General features: G+C 37.8%; 1 protein-coding gene across 4 annotated transcripts in view; it reads right to left on the reverse strand.

Moving 5' to 3' along the window:
* Window positions 1–19,392, reverse strand: part of REV1 (REV1, polymerase (DNA directed)) — a 50,451-nt gene extending 31,059 nt beyond the window's left edge. For 2 of the 4 annotated variants that reach the window (XM_010150717.1, XM_010150716.1), the window contains exons 1-7: window positions 19,330–19,392; window positions 18,398–18,530; window positions 16,494–16,662; window positions 9,861–10,010; window positions 7,047–7,759; window positions 5,112–5,219; window positions 3,581–3,697 (exon numbers count right to left, since the gene is read on the reverse strand). In XM_010150717.1, the coding sequence (XP_010149019.1) occupies window positions 3,581–3,697; window positions 5,112–5,219; window positions 7,047–7,759; window positions 9,861–10,010; window positions 16,494–16,662; window positions 18,398–18,530; window positions 19,330–19,386 (1,447 nt within the window). In that variant the 5' untranslated portion in view covers window positions 19,387–19,392. Of the gene's footprint in view, window positions 1–1,862; window positions 1,868–3,580; window positions 3,698–5,111; window positions 5,220–7,046; window positions 7,760–9,860; window positions 10,011–16,493; window positions 16,663–18,397; window positions 18,531–19,329 lie in introns of all 4 variants that reach the window. The other 2 variants (XM_010150718.1, XM_010150715.1) reach the window with 2 other exon arrangements.
* Between the last annotated feature and the right edge of the window lie 1,337 nt (window positions 19,393–20,729).

A 20,729-nucleotide genomic window follows, 5' to 3' on the forward strand; every position in this document is an offset into this window, starting at 1 on the left:
TAGATTAAAATGACATCCAGTATGTATGTTACAGTTCTTTTTCATTACTGTAGTCTACTGAATACCATATACCTTTGTAATATAATAAACAAGAAGTTTTCTTCAGGGTGCCACAATGCCTAATTACATTTCATGGTACTAACAACTTACAGACTGAATTTGACTGAAAGGAAACGTGGTGCTACGTGCACATGCGAGCAGTTATCAGACCAGAGAAAGTGTTGTAATGAGTGAGTGGAGACAGCAGGGGTAGGGCCTGACTCATGTGAAAAACTGCTTTTATTCAGAATTTCTGCTAAACTCGTGCATCTTTTTATGTCTTAAATATTTTAATGTATGATGAGCTCAGTAAGTTACCTAAGATGTCTGCAACTGAAAATTAGAGCAAAATTATGCCCCAAATAAAGATAAGAATGACAAGAACAATTTCTGTAGTCCATGCCTTCCTGTGCCCTGGCCTGAGATGATGCTGTCATCTTGTCTATCTTCGTGGGACTCGTCGACTTTTTCCACATCGCAGCAGAGCAGATCCCCCCATGAGCTGATGGAGTCACTTCATGTGAAATTCAGGGCAATGCAGAACACATTGTCCTCAATGGAAGGCAAGGTAGAGAACCTCTCATCAAAAGCTGGGAAACTAGACAGGCACATGGTGAATGTGGAGCAACGGATGGAGAAATCAGAGGCCAGGACCCAAGTCTGTGAAAAAGAAATCGCTGAGAATAAATCTGTGACTAATATGATGGTTAAAATCTGCTGCTCTTTAGAATGAAAAAAGGGAGATACCAGGGTTGAGGGAAAGGAAGCCTAGAAAACATTCACATCTTGGGCATCCTGGCCATGGAAAAGAGACCCCAACTATGAATCCTGACTAACATATGCAAATCTTTAGAACATGAATGTTAAAGATGGCATGTATGTAGAGAAGTAATTTCTACTACCCAGAAAGCCTATCTCCAATTTGGAGATTTAGGGTGAGAATGACAGCAAGTTTTTAAATTTAAGTTATACATTTTTGGATGAATTCAAACAAGAAAAAGAAAGTATTTCATAAAAGATTCAAGATTCTATTGACACTAGATACTTGTCTAGCAATGCAGATCAAAGGAAAGAACCAGTTATCAGTAAAGAAGTAATTTGCAAAAAAAGAAGTAGCTGAAGCAGCGGAATTCAGTGTTTGGTCAACAATGATTCATAAGAGTTTGCTTTTGTTTGGTCACTTTTGTTTTGGTTTCTTTGTTTGTTTTTAATTTGGAACATTTACTCTAATAAGCAAGACCCGGAGAAGGCAAAAATCAGCGAACAGACTGGAAAGCACGAAGCATCAAAAAAAATGAAGTGGGTTCCATGTTGAGGCATAAAAATATGCTCATGTTCAAAGTTGGTCCCAACTACCTTTTCATTTCATTTATATAACACGTTCCCAAACAAAACTGTATAATACGTTTAACAGCATAATTTATCATTCTTTATTCTTTATATTTTAGAAAAAGTACTTTTCCATGTGATACATGTGCCTAATGGACCATAGTTACCATTAGCATGGCACAATTAAACACATGCTGTGAGGTGTGTCGCATACAGTTTCTAAGATACTGTGATGTTAGAAAAACCTAACCTGCAACTCCACCTTTCCATCTAAGGCCGTAACTAACTGTAGTTTCTTTTAACCAAAAGGAAGACACGAGAATGCTAGCAGAAACAACAGGTTGCATTTTTGTTGATAAAACCATTGTACATGGAGACAAAAATTAGTAAGAGACTAAAAAATATTATGGACTGCAGCTAATGAGATGCAGACTATAAAAAGAGTGTTGGGAAAAAGCATCCTTTCACCAAAACAAAAGGCTGCACACTCAGACTAAGTCTCAAGAAAGAAAGAGGTAGCTGCCTGCCCGTGTGCAAGCCAGTGAGACTGGATGCTGAAGTTAAAGAAATGAATGGGTGAATATCCAGAAAAAGCCGCTGCAGTAAGAAACTGAGTTTGTTATACAACGAGGCTGAAATCTGCCGTACCCTTAAGCAATACATGTAGTAGAAGAGATCCTACTGAATTTGCGACTCACAAAGAGCACGCTCTATCTCAGCTAAGTTTCCGTAATTGGACTGCCTCGCTCTCCCAACATCACCTGACCGTATGAAGTCACACCCTCCTCCACTGTAAGGTCCTCATACAAGTTACGAAGTCACTGTGTAAAACTGACCTAACAACCAACAGTTCCTATACAAGCTATGCTACAGAAAATCCAACTCCATAAAACCCACAGCTGTCTTTGTAACACACTTATGATACGTGGCACTGAGAACAGCACAGCAGAACCTAAGTCTGGAGCATCCTGAAGTCTTTAAAAAGTTAAAGATCAGTGGGTTCCACAAACACATGTTCTACCTCAGTTTTGAAGTGAACTACAGCAAAAAGACAAATAAAATGGCATCACTTCCTGTAATACCCTCTTTCCAAATGTCTTTGAAAACTGGCAGAATTTATCAGTTTTTCTCTTGGTTTTTTAAGTACTAACATTTTAGAAACAACCCTGGAAGAATGACCTGTCTTTTCCCACCTCCTGTAATTAACCAAATAACTCAGTGAGGTGTAAACTTTATAATACTAGTACTTGCTACCACAAGGTTGGTAAAAGTACCTATACAAGGGGCAAAGGAGAAAATCAACTTCCAAATCTGAACTGAAATTAAGTAGCAGCTGCCCCTTGTATAGGCACTTTTAACCAACCTTGTGGTAAAAGGTAAGTTTCAGGCAGATTAAGCAGACTTAATCAAGTTGGAGAAAAAAAAGAGAAACAAGTTGCCAATGTTCAGCAATATAATTTCTCCTACTAAATGCAGTTCAGGCAGTATAATGATAATAAAACTTGTTAATAAAAGCATGTTTTGTTTATGTTAGTACGCTACTACCTGAAGACAAAGAAAGTAACAATTTCTAAATTACTACAGGCAAGCAAGGAATTCCCAAACTACGACAGATGTCCTCGTTTTTAAGAAACAAAGTACCGGAGAGACAGAACTCAAGGAAGTTGCACAGACTTTCCAAAAACCTAAAGCTTGCTCTAAGTACCACCCAAATTAACTCACTGTACGCAGATATTGTACACATGCAATTCAAAAGCCAAGTTCAACCAGCCAGTATCTCACTGGCCATATGCTGTCATTTCTACTTCTACAGTAAAAAAAATGTAGTAGCCTTTTAAAATTTATTTCGGATCTTCTTCTCTATGATAGACTTACTCAGAACGAAATGATCCCAGACAACCTATTTATTTCTTATTTTAAATAATTACTTAACAGTTTATCTTATACTCAACCTCAATGAAAGTGAGTAAAACCTAAAAGTCCTCTAAAGTAATTCACCCATACTCAGCAAAGTTAACTAACAAGAAGTCAGAGTGGCATGCTATTACTGAGGCCACAGAGCACCCTGTTGTCCAAAGATACTTTTTTTCTAAAATTCCCCGCATGAAACCAACAAATTTATCCACTATGCATTTTATTAATAACTTTTTCCTTAAAGTCTTCAATAACAAAAGTTCAAAACATACATACAAACAAACAGACTTATCTGTACCTGCTTTGCCATTCAACAGCTTATTCTGGTAATATTGCTGCTCAAGCTGGGGGTTTGCACCAGGGCGCAGTGATACCTTCCCTGCACCTCTGTTACTAGTAACAGCTACTGGCTTTCCTGTGGAGAAGAAATGCATGTACTTGTAAGTCAACATCTATAACGGCTTACTTTTTAACAACAGCACAACTAGGGTAAGATCATAAAGACCTCTGCTTTATTTTTATAATTTCTTTCAAGCTTACACACTCTTACAGCATTAATGAGGAAACAAAATAACTTGCATGGTGACTATGAGTTTGCTGCAGTCACATGTAAAGAAAATCCTTTTCTAAAGAGTGAAAATATAGCCATACTAGTTTGTCTTTAATTACAACTATAAATGGAAGCTGTGAAACTTCACCAACACCCTAATGATTCATCAGTTTAAGACACAGCAAAGGCTGTACTGATTTTAAATACTTTTATCACATTTATTAGCTTAAGTAATCTGAAAGAGCACACACATACCAACATACTCAGTTACACTTGTTCAATTAACTGTACAAAATCCAATCTTTAGTACACTTCTGACTTTTTAGTAGTATCAACACCTCCATAATTTTTCTACAGGAAGCTAATTTATGCTGAAAGTTCTGGCAGACTTCTGTGGAACAGAACAAGTATTTGCAGAAAAGTCATAGGTTCTTTATATTCCAGCAATTTGTAACTTGGCAGGAAACAAAATTTTAAAGACTCAAATGTACCAAGAGTATCTCATACAGTTGCTCCTGCCTTTGGACAGAAGAGCGTAAAGGAATTGTATTGCAGCTTGCTCTCTTTCCCAAGGTCTGCAATAGCTGGGTGTCCAATGGTCACCACTGCACTGAGCCTCCACACTTGTGCATCACCAAAGTCCAGTGTTTGAGCAGAACAACTCGTACCTATTTCTGAATGGTACACTTGTAAAAAAAAAACCTAGGGATGATCACACAACTCTGGCTTCTAAGTGCGAACTGAACTGTTCATGCTCCAGGTCTTACAACACTTTGTGTCTAAGAGCCTAGACAGAAAATGGAAGAAGTAAATTTCCCTTGAAAAAGATGAATCGGGCAAAGACACAATTAATTCTCAGCTTTGATCTTTCCACTTTTCTAGTTAAACAAAGCTCCTTACATTACATCAGGAAAATCATTAGTATATCTTTTAACAGACAGTGACCAAACTCCACTTTTGGCACAACCAGAATTTGATCTCAGATTTCCAGTACAGTAGATCAAGTCTCAATAAGGTACGTGCAGTGTTACAGAGAATGGTTACTCCAGATTTTACTTCTCTCGCTTTAGACACTGAAAGGAGACAGCAAGGAGAATTCATTCTCTCTTCCACCTCCTTTTGAACTGTGAGAAAGTCGGCAGGAACACGAAACTTGTACGGTCAAAGACCCCAGAAAAAAAAGGTGAACATGCAAAGTTCATTCTGGAAGTGTGTAAGTCTGGTTTTGTTTTTAAAGACTTAACTGAATAAACTTTAACATGTAGAATTAAATACTGACCTTTGAGATCTGGTCTATTTCGGATAGCCACAGACACAAAGAAGCAATCCATATCCACGTGCATTATACAGCTCTGTGGCTTGGCTGAGTTCACAACAGACACATTACCTAGTATGAAGATACACCAACAGAAAACTTGAACCCTAATTTATACACTTTGGTACTACTCACAGTAGTCATCAAGGACGATTACCAACTTTTTTACCACCTTAAATTATGAAGATTTTTGTTTCTTCTCACCAAAAAGATATTTACATTTACAAAATTCTCAGAGAAATGTAAACATAAGCAGTAGACAAACAGCCTAAACAAGGCATCAACTTAAAGTTCCTATTTAATTTTCTCAAAAATTAACACCTTCTACCTAACAACTTCCCCCAACCCAAGGAGGTTAATGCACGTTGTGGGAACTGAAGCTTAATTTCGCTATGTAAACATGGAACCTGGAACACAGAACCTTAATCCCTTGTGTTCACCAATCGGAACTGTTCCAAAAGATTAAAAAACAGTACAGCTGCACTAAAAGCTACCACTAATTCTTCATGAAACACAGAAAACAGTTTTAAACCTCCCATGCAATTGGACTGCCATTGCTGTATCTACACTCATGCAAACATTCAGCAGAGATGAGCGAGAGCTCCAGACTGAAAAACTTACACACCTAAACCTCTAGAAACACTTGTGTCAAGTGTTCTACAAGTTCATCTGCATGTCCATGTTGCTGACCGACCAGAGGAGGCTATATCTAACAATAAATATCTTAATTCGAACAATACATAAAGTGTGACAGTGATAAAATACTTCAATACAGCAAGTAAATGGTTCTGCTTAACATCTGAATTAATTACTGACTAATCAGAAAAATGTCTTCCCTTTCTTAATAATTTACCATTTGAACTCATTCTTTGAAAAATAAGGACTGTCTTATACAGCCCACATTTACAAATGTAGTGATCAAGGTAATCCTTTAAGAAGCTTCTACTTCTCAACTGAAACAGAGTCATGAACTATTTGAATGCTCTAGGCCAAATCAAAGAGAAAAAAAAATATATTAGCTTCTACATTATTTTGATGGAAAAAAACTAGAGACTAAGGTATTTCACAAGCTAACAGGTTTTTTAACTGGGGTGCCCCAGCACAAACACAGAATCAATTCATTTATTTATCTAACAATATTTTTTTAGGATGTGGTAATCTACCATCACGCGTATTTTCGTATGACTACAAGTTAATATTTTTATAGCGCAACAGAGTCAGAATCTCTTTGATGGTACAGAGCTAGCCTTTTAGTTGAATAAAACTGCAAATGAGAGATGCTAAAGGTTCAAAATACTTTATCTATACTTGTAATACTTTGCCTCTCATGAATTACACATTTTGTAATTTTGGCCCTTGATATAACGGCATAAAACCCTTCTGTCTCAAGCCAGGTTCAGAAATCTCATGACACTGCTACCCATTTAGACCAAGAGATATATAAACTCAAACTAACAAAAATATTCAGATTTTAGTTCACCTCCAAAAGTTACTCATCCTTTAAATGTTCACACTGAACTACAAGCAGCAAGGTTCCCCCCCCCCCTTATATTTTCACACAGCAACTGCAGACTTGTGTACTGAACATATAGTACTTTTTTCCCCTCCATCAATCCACGTATCTTGCTTGAGTCAGGAATACTATTTCTGCAAGGAGGAATTGAACATAGACCAGAGTATCACAGTAAGTCACAACTTCTGCTATAAAAACCCAAACAAACACAAGCAAAAGCAGTTGGATCCTTTAGTTTTCAGTGGATCAAAGTCACCATGCTTTTCCAGATAGCCTGACTGTAATGTGGATACTGAATACTAACCTAGACGCAATTAGAGATTAAATGTACAAACAAAAGTATAAAGGCACCTTCTCAACATAAACCTTCTTAAACAAGTATCTACCTGTGTCAGTTTTAAGTGCAGACCTGCCTGCTTTCCATTTTTTTAATTTTTCCCTTCCTGGAAAAACACCGCTGTTTTTTCTCTGCAGGCTGTTGACAAACTCCGTCAACTCACACTTCCACGTTGATATATGATGCAGTCTTGAATGCGAATAAAAGTCAGAAATAAAACTACAATCTGAAGGTTTGGACGCAGGTAAGGAAGCTGCCTTGCTAGCAGTAGGTACAGAAGTGCTTTTTGTGCTTGAAGGCCCCTGAAGAGTGGAGTGGTGAGCACCATTTATTTTAGCATTACTGTGCAAAGATGAAGATGAGGACGAATTACTCATAGTCCTGTGTGGATTCCACGGAAAGTCTGTATTTTTGTTGCTTTGCTGCAACGGCTGCATTGTGCAGTCTCTAAAGTCAACCATGCCTTTTTCAGTCTTCCCCTCCTCCTGCACAGGGCCTGGAGAGAACCTACTTGCAACACCGTTGCCGGAGGGCACCAAGCAATCCTGTGTCTTTAAGGCACTGGTAGAAGTGTGTGTGTGTCCATTGAAAATGGCAGTGCTGTCTTTGTGAGACTGAATCCCATTTTGTTTCCGTCCGGGAAGGATCTGCTCCAGTTCCGTAAATCCAAAATCGTCACTTTCTTCTTCCTCTTCTTCATTCCAGCTACTTATTCCATTGGGTGTGATCTCTTTTTCCATCTCACACTTTTTAATATGATTTCTGAAACAGATATGATTACTTAGTACTTTATCTTTTATAAAAAGGCACATTTACAGGTCATTTCAAGCGCTAAGTATTTGCTCTCCTAATTGTTAGCAGTATATACTCGAGTAGTTTTTACATTCTCAAGACAATTATCTCAAACTCCGAGCCACATCCTCTCAATGTCACAAAATTCTGCATTGCTGTACAAACTATTTCACATATTTGGTGTATTACTAACACAGCACTACCAGGAGTTTACATGGAAGTGACCAAAATCATGCTCACATTAGGAATGCTACTTCCAAGGCCTTTAATTCAACCAGCAGTCTCCAATCGAATTACAGTAATTATCTGTTAACAGAACTGCACTGTCATGGACACCAGGAATGGTGCAGGAATATGCAAACTGTAAGAGGGAGTTATCTTTTCATCAAGAGATGTGCTGTTCCTTATCTAGTTACAAGCAAAAAAAGAAAGTATACAGAGAAATCTTCTGGTTTTTAGAAAATTACTTCAGATTAATGTATTAGACTTATCTTTTCTCAAGGTAAAGTCTGTTCAAGCTCTAAAATCAAGCATATTCTTAGCTTTTGACAAAAACCCAAACAAACTACTTTTCATCTTTTAGGTATATAAAACAAAATATTGTGCCACAAGCGCACTGGCAATTTACATTTACTCCGACAGTGTAGAGGCAAAGCTTTAATTCAAAAAATTAACTCTGTAAAAAACCCTAAGTGGAATTAAAACCAAAGCTTCAACAGTTGTGCATACTCTTGATCTGCTGGAAAAAAAACCAAACCAAACCCATCACTCCCAACTCCCAAAGCTAGCAATTTAAGTACAAAAAAAAAAGAGGTGGGAAATAATTAGCTATCCAGTATACCAGTGAAAACAGAAAGCCAATTAACTGTGACAACAATTCAGTTAAGATTATCACAAACTATATTAAACATCGTAATTTTGAGGCATTGTGTGTGGTACCTCCAGTGGTACATATTTAATATCAGTGGACAGGGCAGGCTTTTAAACTCCTGCTTTTCAGACTGAACTGATATTTTTGGAAGTGTGGATATTCTTCTCATTTAAAAAACATTAATGATGCAATAATAAGATGTGAATGTATCACTCATTTCTTAAAATATGGGCAAGAAATACTGTTTAGGATATTGATTTTGTGGCACTGGTTTTATTTTTCTTATATATAGATGAATCCCACTCATGTGGTAGAGTCCCCTCAGCATTATACAGAACTGGATTTTAAATAAATCAGCGGACACTGGAAGAACACAGACCACCACTACAAACCATAAAGTATAGTATCTTGTACAGCATCCTCAGCCCTGTGTAAGTAGTAGCATTGGGCCAGGTGATGTCCAGAGGTCTCTTCCAATCTCAACCATTCTCTGATTTTATGATTCTTTCCATTAAACACCACACATGTGCTTCTGAAAAAGAGGCACGAACCCTCTAAAAAAAAAGATCGCCACAAGTCTGTTCAAGTGGAAGGTTTCTTTCCAAACTCCAATTCCACTGCCAGTTAAGTTTCATTTGTGCTTTCTGTTCTATTTCCTTCTCAAGGTCTTTTGGATTTTTTTTTTTATATTGTAACTGGACTTTTTAATCCATCCTCTCTCTCACGCATGACTTAAGATGTGGTGTTAGCATACGTAAATTATGCTGTGACTTATTTATAAAAGCTAAAGAACTAAACAACTAGTATGCATTTACATTTGTTCCTAGGTACCTTTAGCAACCGTAATCAAATGATACCAGCTTGCTGTTTTTGAAATGAAGACCTACTCTTCAGTGTCAGTAGTCAGAATCCTTTTATGTATGCTTGTTGCTTCCATACAGATATGCTAGATCCTAGGACTCCTAGGTCACATAATCAAGCAAAGTGTGGTCCAAAGACTAGAGACAAGGCTTGGAGTCAAGCTAACTCTAGTTCTGTCCTCAACTATTCATACAGCTATACCTTATTTTTAAATTTCAGTCCCTCAGAGCTTCCCTCTGACAAAGCTGAAATGAATTTTAAAAATGCTATATAGTTATAAATGCAAACCCATTATGGGTGAATGATTAGCATCTGCATTACAAGATGAGAAACACTTACACCCTGTTGAGATCTTTAGCTACATTGCTTGGACCTGGCACAGCATCTTCGGGTTTGCATATGCTATTAAAGTTGAGACCTTTTTGAGCACTTGACTGCTTGGTGTAAAGCTGATATGGAATGTGCGAGAGGAGACGTCCAGCTTTAATGCTGCAACAACAACAAAAAAAGGAACAGGTTACTAAACACATTTTTAAAAAACCCAACCTTCTACGGTAAAAAATACCTCACATACAATAAACTATTACTTTGGTCATTACCTTTTGCTGTTCTGCTATATGTACTTGTAGTCCCTTCCACAACCCCTTTCTCACTACTAACTGGACTGAACTGAAAAGTAATTTGTGATGTGGCCACTGGTAATATAGATGTTTGCACAGTTGTGTTAGCCAGTTGCCGCCATCCGTTTCTCTTCTCCAACTCACACACACACAAAGTCAGCTGAATTTCAAAACCAAAATAGACAATGCCCAGTCAAAAAAAAACCCCTAAACCAAAAAGCAAAAACCAAACCCAAAACCAAACTCAATGCCCAGTCAAAACAAAAAAAGAAACTAGCGAGTGATCCATGTTATTCTAACTAAACAACGCTGACGGAGCTCTTTAACTTGGAACAATCCAAATGCATGTGTTCTGAGGAAATCTGCGTAGAATTTGAAGGTCAGTTAGGATGTTGTTCACTATTAAAGAGGAACGACTTTTTCCCTTCCCAAAGGATAATCACCCCTTCCTGTGAGAAGATTCGCTGAGGAAAGCTAGAGAGAATAATTTCCAAATAGACTTTCCATAAATATCTACCACAGTCATTCCAGTTCTGGTCTATTTATTCCAGTGTATCTCCCTTTTCTTTTTCTTCTTCTTCTACTGAAGCTGCAATTGTACTTCAGTAACTGCTAAATTCCTTAGGGAAGTCATGGGCTTTGAAGTGGAATCCTCTCAAAAATACACCACAGCATTATTTCATCTCCACCCCAGGGCCTGTTGCTGGCAGCAGAGGAACAGCCTTTCCCAACTATACTTCACCTCTTTTTCATACACAACTCTTCATGCTGAACACTTGCCCAGAGAAGCTGTGGATGTCCCATCCCTGGAAGTGTTCAATGCCAGACTGGATGAGGCTTTGAGCAACCTGGTCAAGTGGAAGGTGTCCCTGCCCATGGCAGGGGGGTTGGAACTGGATGATCATTAAGGTCCCTTCCCACCCAAACCATTCTGTGATTCTATGATTCTATGACACTTCTTACAGCAGAGGAACCTCTCTCATATCAAAGCAGTTCGATATTAGCATTTAATTTTTTAAGATACAAGTAGATTCAATTTTTTAAAGAGAAATTAGCTCAGTGACAGATACTGTTTCTGTCCTTCAACACCTGAATGCTTTCTCTTGGAGATGTGCTTTTTAACTAGCTCAGATCCGTACTGCTGTCAAGGGAGCTGGACAGTGGAACAAAAGCCCGTAGGAGCTTTCTTGCTGCAGTAAGAGGAGAATATAGTGGCAGATCGCATTTCCCAATTATACAAATTAAAACTAGTTAGACATACACAGAGAGACCTGGTAAGGTTTCTATGGGAACAGGATAGTAAAAACAGCCCTAAAAATATATCAATTAAATATTGTTTGATACATGAATATATAGCATTCATAAAGGAACATCATTTACATTAAACATTGCCAAACAGAGTTTAAAATACCCATGGTAGAGTTCCAAAGCTTTCTTGTACAGAAAGTGGTGATGCAGCAACTAAGCTTTTACACCTGGTTAGACTGTTCCTCATATCAACACATGAACCTGGGTGCGTAACCACCCACGTGATATTTCAAAATTATTGCTGCAATTTCAAGATGATAAAAACCCACATTCATTTAAGAACTTGTTAATGCTAAGATTTTAGCTACTGGAGTAGCTGCATTACTGAATCAATACACAGTTGGTTTGGGTTTTTTTTTCAAACTGTATTAGGATGCAGCAACAGGAATCCTATTATAGGTACAACATTCAACATCTTTCCCAATTCCACACTCTCTGGATCACAGAATTCCGAATCACTTTAAAAAAAAAAAAAACAACCAAACCAAATCAAAACAAAAATAAAGGTTGGAAAGGACCTCTTGAGGTCTCTAACCCAAACACTGCTCAAAGCAGGGTTATCTTTAAAGTCCGGTTGCCCAGGGCTAAGTCCACCCAAATTCTGAGTATCTCCAAGGACAGATTCCACAACCTCTCTAAGTACCTGTTCCGCTGCTTACTCTCACTGTGAAGAATCTTTTTGTTATACTGAGTTGCCTTTGCTGCAATTTGCAACTACTGCCTCTTGTCTTCTTGCTGGGCACGTTGAAGAAAAAACTGGCACCATGTTCTTTGCAACCTCCATACAGGTAATGAAAGACAACAATTAGATTCCCTCCTAGTATCCTCTCCAAGCAGAACAAAACCAGCTTCCTCAGCCTCTTGTCATGAACATGTCTTGCATCACATGTTCCAGGCCCCTATTCATGTTGTGGTACTCCTGCAGTTTGTCAGTATCTTTCTTGCACTGTGAAACCCAAAATCAGACAGAACTCTAGACACAGCTTCAGAAGTGCCAAAGAGACTGGAAGAATCACTTCCCTTGACTTGTGGCTATGCTTTTGCTAATGCAACCCAGTATGCTGTTCGCCTTAATCTCCACAAGGACGCAACTGCTGCTCCATGGTCAGTCTGTAATCCATCAAGACCCTCAAGTCCTTCCCTACAAGGGTGTGGGGACAAGTGTCCTACAAATGCCCTACAAATATCCTAGCCAGTGAGTCCCTAGCCTGTCTGGTTGCATGGAATTAAATCTGTCCACTGTGCAGGACTTTGCATTTGACTGTTGAATTTCATGGAGTTTCTGTCATCCCATTTGCTGAGCCTCTCCAAAGGGCGGCCCTGCTCCCCAGTATATCAATTGTTCCCTTCTATTTGCTGTCATCCACAACCTTGCTGAAGTGGACCACCAACGTCCACACTGTAATGAAGACATATAACTGCATCTGTCCCAGTATGGACTCTTCAGAAATGCCACTTGTAACCATTTGCTCATTTGACCCTGAACTGCTGACCACTACTGTCCGAGCCGGACAGCTGAGCCAGTGACACCCAGCTAGTGACCCACTATCCAATCTGTATCTCCCCAGTTTGGCTAGAAGAATGCAGTGGGGGACTGTGTTGAAAACCCTACCGTAGTCAAGGCAAGTGGTATCTACTGCTCTCTTGTCACCACTGCAGACAACCGGGCTGCACAGGCATGATTTGCCACCCTAGACAGAACTTCCAGGAAGGAATCTTCAGTGACTGTGGTGAAGCTGATCACAGTGCAGTTCCCTGGATCCTTCTTTCCCTTTCTGAAGGCAGCCATGACATTTGCCTTTTATCCAGTCTGGAAAATTGCATCTGACTGCCACGAATTTTTAAAGATGACAGAGAGTGGCACTGGTATCAGCCAGCTTCTTCAGCTCCCTTGGATGCATTCTATCTGGTATGGTAGAGTCGTGTTTGTCTTTTCTCCTTAAATGAACCATAATTTACCCTTCCCATATCTTTGGTAGCATTTCTTTTCTCCAAACTCTGCCACTAGGCATACAGGCCTCCAAGGCATGAAAGGAGACCTTGACACTAAACACTGAAGAAAAGGCAGTATTGATTACCTCAACTTTTTCCATATTGTCATGAGGTTGCCCCACCATTCAACAGCAGGCCTGCTCCACTTGGTTCTGACATAGCTATAAAAGCCATCTCCTTCCCCTTCAATGCTTTTGTCCAAAAAAAGTTATCGTGTTACAGTAACGTGGCATCTTTTCTGAAAGCTGTACTGGTTTAAGACTGGTAGCTTTTATTTATTCAAGTATTTTGCATTTCGAATCCTCCTCAGAAAAAGGAAATTAAGTGCAGTGTACCAGACTAACTTTTTGTTTTTCTGGGGAAATTATTTTGAACTGCTTTCTTCACATTTGTGTAGATTAAAACAGATCTTGTAAGAAAAACATTCCATCTGAAAATCAAAATAAGGAATTCACAAGTTCTACTGGTAGCTCGTTTTAGTAAATAGTTATCCTCAGTCTCTGAAAAGTAATTTTATTATAAATATCAAAGGAAGTTTGTTAAAAGAACATTCAAATTTGAAAGTCAAGCTCTCAGATCACCTGAATTTGGCTTCCACTGGATACTGCACAACCACCTTTTCAAGCTACATAACTGTTTCCTGTATTTCTCAAATAAAGGAAGAAAGATTTAGAAATGAGATCTGCCTTCAAGTCTCTTCCTTCATTTGCTGCAGAAATAGAGAAGCAGCAAAAAGACGCAACAAAGGGAGCGCAGAAAGAACGATTTTGTCACTAAAGAAACCACACGTTACTCTGCAATACTGGATTTTGTAAGTGCTGTTACCACAGGAACTCTGTGTGATGCTAATTAAACCAAAATTCTAGAGGTACTTGCGTTTAACAACAGGTTTATGAGAGTCTGACTTCAGACCACAGTTCAGAATGTTTACAGTTCAGAATCTGCAAAGCTTTAAATGCAGCAATAAACTTCAACATGTGCCTTATCATCCTTATAAGAATAACTCTAAAAAATCTTATCTTACATAGTTCACACAGCCTATTCCAAATTATTGACATTTTTGGTGTTTTACATTAATGTCTTTTGGGTGGCTCTCAAAAATTAAAAAAGAAAAGAATAGCCATTGTATCAAGTGCTGTGGTAAGTTCATTAATCTTTGGAAAGCAGACAGATTCTAGTGATAAGCACCAATAAAAGACAGGAATTAATTATTCATTCCATTATCAGCAAAGAATTAGTCACATGCAGTGAGGAAGGAACCAGGTTACAGAGACAAGAAGCGAAAACCCAAGACACTGAATTAGCAATCTGCAACCTAAATTCAACCTTTTCTGTGAAGAGAATGTGGCAGGTACCATGGTGAAAAAAGATGGCACGCTATCATGTAACTAAGGATTAGATCATAATGTGTGCACACAAAGAAATAAATCAAAGCTCCACAGACAAATGACCTTTTCATTTTGCAACCCTGGATGACAAGACTCCAGATCTAACACAACTGCTTTACCAGACATTTGTGACAGTAACATTTCAGCGTTGACTCTTAACCAAAGTAAAAAAACCCAAACCAATCATATTGCACCAACACGATGTGCACATGAATATTCAACAAATTTGGAACCACTATGTCCACTGCACGGATTTTCACCAACTAATCTACTGAGAAGAACAGCATTTGATATTCCATACACAGAGATCGACTATTTAACCAATGAGTGTTCTTCAATACTGTTGAGAGTAAGGTAAAAAATGAAGGGTTGTTGTGAAATTAGCTTTTATTCCAGATTCTGACAGGACCCCTGTTCTACTGATAGTCAGATCCCTGTCTCCTTGTGCCCAGCCCCATGTCTCTGTCTATACTCAGTTCTGACTTACTCTACAGTACAACCTTCCAGAACCAGGAGATGCAGAACCTGAACATACCATATGAAAAATTTTAGGAGATTTCGTACCTTAGGTTCTAGCAAGTCTGTACTGAATGTATACAAATAGATTTTCCCAACTTGGTTAAAATCATAACGAGCTTTAACGAAAACAGTCACATTTTTAAAATAAAAACCACCTACTACCAGTTTTCAAAGTCCTTAAACTCATGGGTGATGCCCTGAAACTGTTTAAAAAAAGTACATAAAGTCTTTCTCAAACTGAGGACCTATCACTTCTGACTGAAGTTTAAAAAATTTGCCATAAAGATACATGATATGAAACAGCTGAATCCAAAGGACTGAAAATCAACACACTGAAAACAGGAACTGCAAATAGAATTTTACAGGTATGTACGCAGAACAGTTGCTTGACTGTTTCTGCTGGTCATCTAGGAATGAGGTGTTAAGAACAGCATGACACTGAGAGAATAATTTCTAGAATATATTCCTGCCTTTTCTATTTCCGGTGGTTTCATCAGATGGAAGAAGACAGATGCAAGCCAGATTAACTGCTCTGATACTGGTTATCATCTTTTTCAAGGACCCGATGACCACTCCTGTTGATCCTATATACGCCAGTGCATGGAGGAATGAAAGAATATAAATTCTTTCCACATTAAACTTGTGTTTGTTTCCCCCACACACAATGTTTTTGTTTTGTTACAAAGTCACAACATAATAAATGTTTAGATGGATTCATTTCAATTTTACGAAACTGCTTCTCAATTGACATTATTCTCTATTTAGAGATGAAATGAAACTTAGGCAATGCACAAGGCAAGAGGTTAAAACCCAATCACCTGGTACTCGTAAACATACTCAGGTGAAGGCTGGTCAATTGACAGGATATTAAATGGAATCAACGGGAGAATGTTCAGCTTCCCGACATGCTGGAGACTTTCTAAATGTTCTTACTGAAGTTTGCTATGGAGCAACCACTAAGAAGCCCATCTTCCCTGCAACAGTAATATTTTTACTCAGCTGTTTCAAGGACAGAATGATTTTAAACTAATCCATAATCCCAAAAGGCAATCTTTTATAATGCCATTTTTCCAGATTTTTCTTCCTTCCCCCTCCCCCCCCGCCCCAAAAGGAGCAATCTCCAAAAGCAGTAGACCTAAACTTACCTCTCCATGATCCACTCTGGCCGAACCACTTTTTCTCCTTTCAATTCTTTTATTTTGGCATTTGGGAGATTTGTGGCAATGATGTGAGTTGTTTTAGATCTGGAATAATATACATGGTATTGGCCTCCATGCAACATCATTAGCCGCCTTAATTCATCAGCTGAGGGATCTATAAAATTAAAACCAGAAATATTCCTGTTTTGTGTCAGCAAATACAGTAACAAAAACAACTTTGAGAAATATGATGCCATCATCAGAAAGAGTGGAAAACATTGTTTTTCTCCCCAAAACCCTCACAAGTTCTTCAAAGAACAAATCAGAAAAGCATTTCTAAAGAAATATACAAAGCTGGGTTTCTGAAGAGGCTGATTCAAAATGTTAACATTATACTCATTATAGAGTATCTTTCCACAACATACATGGTGTAAAGACAAAAAATACTTGAACAGATTTAATGCTAAACTACATTAAAAACCACTTTACGTCAACAAAACACAAAATCAGATTAACTCATTTATCTTTTCACCAGAGTTTGGGAGAGTATTTATACCCAGTAGTAATAGAAAAGAATTAATATCAAAAAAGTAGGACCACAGAACTCCTACCATACAATTCCTGATTTACTGAAGCAGTTAACTCATACCAGGTTATTCTTGAATTGTTACAGGGAACAGAGAATACCTTAAAAACTAATATCTCTTCTTATCCCCTCATTCATATTAAAAACAGTACTTACTTTGTAATCAAAGGGGTGGGGAGGGGATGGGTGTGTGGAGCAGAGAAAAAAGTTTTAGCTTTTGGAAAAAACCTTTGCAGTGGGGTCACACTGGTACCAAAATGTTTAGGTCAGCATAAACAGAGTGTTTTAAATACTAAATCTGGCACAAGTTTATAAATACAGGAAGGAAGAAATTTTTACAGTTACAAGTCCTTCCTGTGGCCTACTGTCAACTCCTAACACTTGACTATACCCCTAACTTTCAACTAAAAACAGCACACATTTTCTCCAAGTGTTACCATTCCTACTCCAGCCTTTTGGACAACCATCTCGTAGAGCCCTACTTAGGAACCAGTACCTTGAAGAATGTGCAAATGCTAGATTTTCGCTAAAGAAACTGCCTGTGTTAAATAACTGATTCAGATGTATTAATAGTGTAACATGTCCACCTTAACCTTCTTCAGTCTGTTGGAGCCCTGTGCTCAAACCAGCACTGCTCCGTATCACAGAATGCACCAGCTATGTAACAGTCACAACATTCCTGGCACAGGTCCCTGAAAAAGGCTTCTGGGAAGTTTCAAAAGGTTATTATAAGCTGCTTTACAGAACCCAGGAGAAATATGAATGTAAACATGGTAGATTAAAAATCTGACTCCAGTTAACATGCACGATCAGTCCATCACAAATAATGCATATAGACGTCTTACCTCGTTCCTCCTCACACTATTAGCAGGTTCACCATCTCAAGCATTACACCACTCTGAGCAACAAAATCCCAACATACCCACCCAAACATATATTTAATGCATACATTCCACGTCAAGTGCAACCATCAATAGTTTGGAAAATTAAAAATTTCACATATGTAGGAGTATGGAGGAATTTAAAAGTTTTAATTTCATGTAGTAAGATTGCAGCAACGTGGAAAAATTTACTCCTATTTCTATCAGTGACCATTCATGTAAATGATTTAGTTAACTAATACTTATATTCAGAACCTAAATCTGTTTTTACATTGAAAGCCTTAATCATAAAATACCAAGGAACATACATATAAAACATACAGTAATCGTTACATATTTACTTAGCTACAAAACTCATGTGTTTTACAGTTCTTTACTTCAGATGGTAAACAGACACTAGAACAAAACAGAACAGAACCTTAAACAAAGAATAAAAGCTTCACCTGTGAGGCCATTGACATAGATGGCGACTCCACTAAAGATACTTGATGAATTTCCATCCCTCTGGTGCTGTATGGCGGAATCTGACCGGAACTGATCTTCCAATTTCTTAACCTTTGCCGACATGTACCCACCCTAGTTTTTAAGTTAAAACAAAACAAAACAAACCCCATGATGCCAGTCTTATTTTCTAATGTTTACAGACAGACACTGGTCAATTATAAGACTGGAAAGGTAAGAGCATTCCTTTAAATTGATTTTGGCTGACATACAAAAGACATTCTTTTTCCAAATGAAAAGAGCAAATCCTCCACCCTAAATTCTTATCTACAAAATAATTGCATCTTGTTACCAACGTGGCAGGATTTCTTTCATACTTCTTTCATCTTATTCTAGAAGAAATAGATTCTATCTATATAAAAATTCTTATAGAATAAAAATAAAGAAAAAAGAAAGGGAATGGTGCAAGTTTGGATGCTAAATCGGAAGCTCATGGCCTAAAGAAACAATACAGAGAATATTCATTAAGCTCCATGTATTTTCAGTTCTTAAATATACTTGAGACAGTAGTATCATAAATATTTATGTAAATTAGGTACCTTAGTTATTGTTTGTCCAACTATACAGAATGTGGCGGAGACAACCATAAATAGTTGTAAAATTATTTAGCATATATTTTCAAGAGTGGTTTAAAGCTTTAAATTCAAGGGTTTGAATTTATTAATAATGCAATTTGGAGGACTATTGTGAACAAAGAATTCAAAACCTGATAATTTAAAAAATATCTTCTAACTTTAATTATATCTTTTCACATGAAGCAAAAGGATTTCATTTATAGGATACTTTTAGCATACATAAAACACTGTAAACTCTTTTTAACCACAGTGCTATTTACCTCTTAAAAAAAAAAGAAGACGCTTGGTTTTGAACATACCCATATTCCCCAGCCATCGCCATCGCCAGCCCGTTTCCGCCATCCACCCCGCCTCATACTGAAGCTTCTGCATAAGAAGAACAATGCTTGATCAATTAGATGTTTAGTCATATCACCAGTGGCATTTCAACGATGCATTACAGGCCATCTACAGATCATCGCAAAGATAACATTTTGGAATGGGTTTCACTCAAGTATATGCATTACCGTTAACCTAGAAATGAAAAACTACATAAAACCCCAGTTCCTCAGTTTTGCAGTAAGGCATACTGTACCTCCTGCTATTTACCAAAAAACACACATGCCCATTTTGTTCTATTCACCCAGAATACAAAAAACACATTACAATGTTCAGTTTCCATTGTGATTTATTAAATTCTTCCTGTTCATCATAAATGTCCTATAAAAAAGGAGTAAGAAAAGGTCCTTAAATATAATTGCTACCGTTCATGCAAAATATTGCCTAAGTTAGGAACAATCTTTTATTTCCTTTTTGGTGGTACCTACAGGGTGGGATGCAGGCAAACACTTCCTGGCACTAGAGACCAGATTAATTTCCCCAATGGATTTACAGCTAATCATAAAAAGTGCAAACGCTTGTTGCTCCAATGCAATACATCACATAAAAGCAAAAAAAACAAAGGCCATCTTATGGTCAATGAGAAGTCAGTTGTTTAAATGATCTAGTATGATCTACAGCTAGGTTTGTGATTCGTTTCTTTGGGTTTTGTGTGTTTGTGTTGCTTAATAATAAATAAATAACTACCCTATCAGCCAAATTGCAGTTTCCCTTTATGCAAGACACTTATCCCTGGATTGTGAGCTGTACACAGCAGTGTCCCCAGATGAACTATTAGTTGGCTACAACAGAACCAGCGGAGAGAAATGTTTTGGATTGTGGCCAACTGTTCACTGCACTCAAGTGATTCACATTAACTATAGCTGTTGTAACACTGATTTTCAAATATTGATTAATCACATAGTAAGATCACAAGGTCACTGCCTGCTATTATATCTCTCAGTTTCTACTCTAACCAGTTCTCTAAATAAAAACAGTTTTGCCTTTTAGGGCCATCAGCTCTTAAGAGTGTGAGGACAGGACTCAGAAACTAAAACGAAGAAGACTTAAGCCAGTCACCTTTATTCGACTATTTCATTTATATTCCTTCATCCACTATAAATATGCACAAAACTACAATTAATACACAGAAGGAAGTGAACTGGGGTTTTTTCCATCCTTTTCTGATTTTGAAAAGGTATTTGTTTTCTGGACTATCCATAGCACTGTGCAGCAATGGAGCACAGAAGCATCACTTAGTCTCCAGCCTACAAGAATGCACATACAGCTGTGGATGGAGGTAACAACACATTTTGGTCAGATTTAGATTAGATATCAAGAA

The sequence above is a fragment of the Eurypyga helias genome, unplaced genomic scaffold (assembly GCF_000690775.1).
Source record: "Eurypyga helias isolate BGI_N326 unplaced genomic scaffold, ASM69077v1 scaffold28344, whole genome shotgun sequence".
Classification (NCBI taxonomy): domain Eukaryota; kingdom Metazoa; phylum Chordata; class Aves; order Eurypygiformes; family Eurypygidae; genus Eurypyga; species Eurypyga helias.